Source organism: Mytilus galloprovincialis, chromosome 4, assembly GCF_965363235.1.
Source record: "Mytilus galloprovincialis chromosome 4, xbMytGall1.hap1.1, whole genome shotgun sequence".
NCBI lineage: Eukaryota > Metazoa > Mollusca > Bivalvia > Mytilida > Mytilidae > Mytilus > Mytilus galloprovincialis.
Window position 1 is genome coordinate 94,495,244 of NC_134841.1, and position 6,000 is coordinate 94,501,243.

A 6,000-nucleotide genomic window follows, 5' to 3' on the forward strand; every position below is an offset into this window, starting at 1 on the left:
CCACAAATTACCGTTTACGTCATTTTGCAAGAATTTTTACCGTTATTCGTCATGAAGTTACCCCTATTATTACCCTCATACATGGAACCATAAACATGTCAGTTAACTTATGACAAAGGTAAAGTTAATCTTGTTTTTTTTTAGAAAATCTTGTATATATTTATTTTAATAGGCGTGCAATTGCATTATGTCGATAATATTGATATCGTTTTTTATACAGTTATGGTCTATCATGTCTATGACGTTAATCAGTGGAAATGCATCTCAATAATGTTCAAACATTTATAAAACTATGATATTTTTTTTTATTTTGGTCGATACTTCGCTCGTTCAATCATTATCAATCATTTTTATGGCCCCGCAACGAAGTTGTCGGTGTCATATAGTTTTACCCTGTCCGTTATTCCGTCATTCCGTCATTCCGTCATTCCGACATTCCGTTATTCTGCAACAAACCATTATACGGAGTTTTTTCTAAACCCCTTCAGATATTGGGCTAATTTTTGGTATGTGTGTTAACCATGATGAGTTACAGATCAAGTTTAAGTTTCGTTCCGCTCCGATAAGTTTTGCTGTAATTTAGGGCTTTTGTCTTTGATAAATTTTTGAAAATCACAGTTATACGGACCTTTTTTTCTAAATGCTTTCATATGCTGGGCTGAGTTTTGGTATGTGAGCTAACAATGATGAGTTACAGATCAAGTTTAATTTTCATTCTGCTCCACTTATTTTTTCCAAAATTAAGGGTTTACAATTTTGAAAATTATTGAAAATCAGTTATACAGACTTTTCCTATACGCCTCCAGATTTTGAGCTGATTTTTTATATGTGTGACTACCATCATGTTTGTGTCTACATGTGTTATTGAAATTGCACATTTTTCAACATTTTGGAAGGGGCCATTAGTGTCGCTTTGACACATCTAGTTTAAAATTGAAATAATATTCATTAATTTATATTTGAACGTTTATTTTTTTCAGAGTGGCTTTCTGAAACATATGAAGAGTGGATTTTGTTTAGATCATGATGGCCAGGGTCCAATAATGCGTGCATGTAACAGTCAAATAGTTACACAACATTGGCAGTTTAACCATTATAATTTTTGATAGTACTACCATTAGTCTTTCAAACTGTCATTCACAGTTAGCACACTATTGATGGTTTGTTTTTGTTTTTGTTATTATACTTTTTCATTTTTCCACCTATACAAATATTAAGGATGTTCGCTCCTCTTGTCTTTTTTATTTTTGTCAGTTATTCGGAATTCTCTGGGTTTTATCCATGTAGTGTCATTACCAATTTCTCCCGCATATCCCTACTCTTCTTTTTAGTAATTCATTACAAATAGATTTTAAAAGCTTTATTTTAAAATGATTTAAACTCTTGTATTTTTTTTTATAGTTTTGAAAGAAAAAAGATGCAAATGTTAAATCTAGGGAGAATAATTTTCAATGGCTTATATCTCAAAAACTTGGACACAGACCCCCTATATTCTGTTTTATTTTAGTTCCGTTATATTTTTTTCCTCTTAAAAGCCTGTTATTTTCAAACAGAATAGCAAACATCCTTAAAGATGTATCACCATCATTTGTTTACACAGTTTTAAAGATTATTGTTTATTCATCCATTCATCAAAATCAAATGATCGTTCATGTATGTACCAAGTTTCAGATCATAATCAAAACTTGTCTTTTTGTATATTAATGATCTCTTAAAATCCACCTTCTTAATATTATCTTGAACGTATCCAAGTGGTTTCTAGTATTAAATCATAAGCTTTGCTCTCTTGTATTCGAACTTGAAATTGAAACTTGTACTATTTCTGAAACAAACTGCAGTATTTCTTTTTGTATAATTTGATGTGCAATGATCATGCATGAATTTGGTTAACGTGTGATAGCATGATTATACATCGTTTCCATTAATTATAAATTAATATTTTGTTTCTCATTCTTAATACCTTTATAATTAAAAAAATAAGTAGTTAATGACAACGCAATCACAACATTAATTGTTAAATATTCAAAAGTGATGATTACCTAGCCCATTAACATTTAAAGATTTGATACAATGTAAATGAACAGGGGTAAATGGTTTAAAAAAACAGCAAAAAACTATGATTATGAAAGGTCAATATTGAACCAAATTTTAAGTTATATTATAGTAACCATTTAATAGAAAATATGTAAAAATATATTGCATAGGTGCACTGGACGTTAAGCAACCAACAATCAATCAATCTTGCATAGGTATACAAACAACCAGCTTTGATACATTCCAATATAATTCATTCTTATGACGAAACTAAAAATTTGTATTGTTTATAATTTGGACCACAACATCATCATGTGTTGACTAAGGTTTTCGATAGAATATGTTTCTAAAGACAATTTAATTCGATTGAAGAGAATGTACTTATTTTTACCTCTCAACAGACACTTCATTGTTTGTAGAATTATTTGTTTTAATTATTTAATAGGGATGTTTTTTAAACATTCATTTAGGTCTTTACATTTTTTGGTAACAGGGTATGCGTATCGTGGATTTAAATCCGACAAATCCCTCAATTCATCAATAGGGCCATGTATTTTGTGTTGTGTAATGCTGATCGATAAAGAAAAACTTTTCAAATGTGTATACAAGACTGACAAAGGCAGTATAGTCCTGTTAGTATATTTAAAGATCACATTTATTATTGCATAGAAACATGTGTATGCATAATGTATGATTTCTTACTTTCATTAATACTTCGTAAACACGCAAATATATTGTAAATGTCAGTTTAAGACATTTTCAATTAGTCCGCATTATTGTATCTTTATTTTGCCAAATAATATATTTTTTGTTCTTTTTTGTAATATTATATTTGTTGAAAAATATGTCTCTGCTTGCCATGAATATATTATTCATGGGGTTAGCTATCTGAAGAATTCAGTTAATTAAGAATGTTTTAAAAAATCATTATGTTTAAAAATTATGTTCCGATAATTACAGAAGTTCATATAAAACAAGAATTTATGTAAACTCATTTTAAATTTACCATTTATTCATATGCTGATATTTCCCCTTTTGATGAATTATTATACATTTAGATGTTGAATTGTCTTGCAATTTGATATCTAATTGCAATGCTAAGTTTTGTGTCTGCTAAAATTAAATTAAAAAAAAACAGGTAGAGAAACTAAACAGTAGCTGTAAGACAGGACCATTTCCTTGCATGGTAGATGATTTAATGTTTTATAACTTCACAAACGGTTTAATATACTAATTTGAATTTCCAAAAACACTTGAACAGTCGAAATGTAAAATTTATACAGGTGTAATTGAGATGCGCAGTCATGTGTAACAAATTAGTTTCTTTTCTCATGAAGAGTTAGGTCCCTTTCACATGTAAATGTTCATCACTCATATTACATTACTAGTTGCAAATATGAAACCTGATACAAACATAATCGAACAAGTAATATCAGCTATAAATGAGGGACAAACTGTGTATCGTAAATTTAACTTTTAAAGAAGAAAAAAAATCAGTTTGAAAAACTTGTGAATTAAATGTAACTTTCCATTCACCAAAAATTCTATTCCAGAATTCCGAACGATTTATACATAGATAGCTCTTTTTATGAATATGTGTGTAAATAGTTGCAATGTGTGTGTGTAAGTGATTTAGGCATATGTTGTTTGTATCTTGTTAAATGATTGATATAATTATGTTATGCAACATTCAAAGGGTGCTTTCTGGGTTTTGTTTTTGTATTATTGTTATGCAATTCAATTGTTTTAAAATTAAACAATGATGCTCTTTTGGTTGTTTTCTTAACACCATATCTTGAACTACTTAGAGTAAACCAGCAACCATATTCAAGTTATCTCAGACAGGATGCTTTAGTTTAAATAAACTCATCAAAAATTCCTAGCTTATAATTGTGTACTACAGACGTCAGTATCGAAGTGCAAATGCCATGACACTTTTTAAATAATAACCATTTATAATGCATTCGTGATTAGAATATATGAGGTAAGACAAGTACACCATATAGGAAAATCAAAACTAAAGAGGATCAAACAGAAAGCCAAATCAGAGGTAAATTTTGTTCATGACGTTTAAAAACGTAATTGCCTATTTTCATTCGTTTCCATTCCAAATCTCAATAATGACAGGTTGTTCTTCATTCTTCTACATTTCGAATTTTCGGTACAATTTATAGGTTAGTTTTTGTCCAGAAAACTGCGATTCATCGAGGACAATATTTCGGTTTCTGTAGGTTTTTTTTCTCACTTTAATTTTGTTTTCAACATTTGGTTCTTTCTTATTGACGTATACCCGGACCGGCTTTGTTCACATTACAAGTGGTATAAAGATATAATCAAATGAATTTCTTTGCGTGTTACTTTTACAAGTTGTAGACATAGAAACATTCTTTATAACTTGTACGATTTCAAACTACAAACAAAGCCATCAATAGCTTTTTTAACAAAAAAGGGCAGAAGATATTGAAATGTTATTAAAAACGACAAACTAAAATACCAAAAACAGACAGCATTAGCATCTGACGAAAAAAAGCGAACGAATAGCCGTGCAACGATACACTCCTAAATGAGAACCACTTATAACCAAATCGAAAACGAATGATAAATTCCAGAAGGGTGCACAGTTTATGCTAAAATAGTGGTACTTCAATTCAAACGCAGAAATAAGTCGCTGCGTGATAAAGATATCGACAAACATATCCGAAGTCATCTTTAACAAACGTATACGATGTCAATCGTCTATATTATGATGACAGCTGTATATTTTTTGAATGATTTGAACTTCAATATTAAAAAATCCTTATTTCAATACTTTTTGTGTAAGCATCAACGATATTTTAAAAACAGATGATGGAAATGTTATAAAAAAATTGACAATGAGAGTCGGTTGATAACACAACTTTACGACAAAAGACATGATTTCAGCTTACAAATTCTGAACTTACCATTTCTACAAAACAACATTTAAGACGCGCCTGCTTACGAAGAATATATCTTCCAGTTGCTACGATATGCCGGAACTTGTATTCTTATTAGGATTTCCTTGACAGAGAGTTGCTGCTCGCAATGAAATTAATAAAGAAAGAGTTACAAGTGGTGATATTGAAATCATCCCTTCGTAAATTGTATGGACACTATCACTAAGTTGAGTGGCCCTTATAGAATATCTGTTTTAACGACCGTTCCTTTTCCCCCGAAAATGACCAATCGAATTAGACTTATAACCGTGTTTACACTTATACGAGCAACACGACGGGTGCAACGTGTGGATCAGGATCAGTCTGCCTTCTTTTCCGGAGCACATGAGAGCACCCCGAGTGTTTTTGTAAGTACGTGTCGCTTTATTTTTCTATATGTTTTTTTGTTTAATGTTTGTCTGTTTGTCTGTTTGTCTTTTCAGTTTGAGTCATGTCGTTGTCAGTTTATTTTCGACTAATGATTGAGTAAGGATGTCTCTTGGAATTGTTTTTCTCTCCTTTATGAATTGAAAGACACTGTCCAAGAATGTGCTATTGGATTAGTATTACATTTAAGTTCGCAATTGAAAAAATGAACTCATTACTTTTGTTGTTAAATTTGGTAAATTATTTACTGTCAAAACATCTCGAGAACATCCCTGTTTTGTAGTTTCTAAAGTTTGTTCTTCGTGATGGTATTGATGCTTTTTATATATCCTCTTAAAATTAGTTTTAAAACCCTTGTTTTGTTATAGAAACAACATATACGATACGAATGCAATGAGATAAAATTCCAAGAGGAATAGGAAAATTAGAATAAGACAACTATTTGTCACCATCCGACCTTCAATAATGAGCAATATCATAACTGCACATTCGGGTACCAATACAAACATAAAGTGTATACTTTAGGGGCATTTTTAGTGTACATGACACTATACGGTGTTGGTGGTAGTAGACATGTCTTAAATCAGGAGCCTGTGGTCTTTGTTAGTAAACGTCATATAAGCGG

At 30.6% G+C, this 6,000-nt stretch overlaps 1 protein-coding gene across 2 annotated transcripts in view; it reads left to right on the forward strand.

Moving 5' to 3' along the window:
* Positions 1-3,804, forward strand: part of LOC143073445 (polypeptide N-acetylgalactosaminyltransferase 1-like) — a 55,542-nt gene extending 51,738 nt beyond the window's left edge. For both annotated transcript variants that reach the window (XM_076248998.1, XM_076248999.1), the window contains exon 10: positions 981-3,804. In XM_076248998.1, coding sequence (XP_076105113.1) covers positions 981-1,106 — 126 coding nt within the window. In that variant the 3' untranslated portion in view covers positions 1,107-3,804. The remainder of the gene's footprint in view (positions 1-980) is intronic.
* The last annotated feature ends 2,196 nt before the right edge of the window (positions 3,805-6,000 follow it).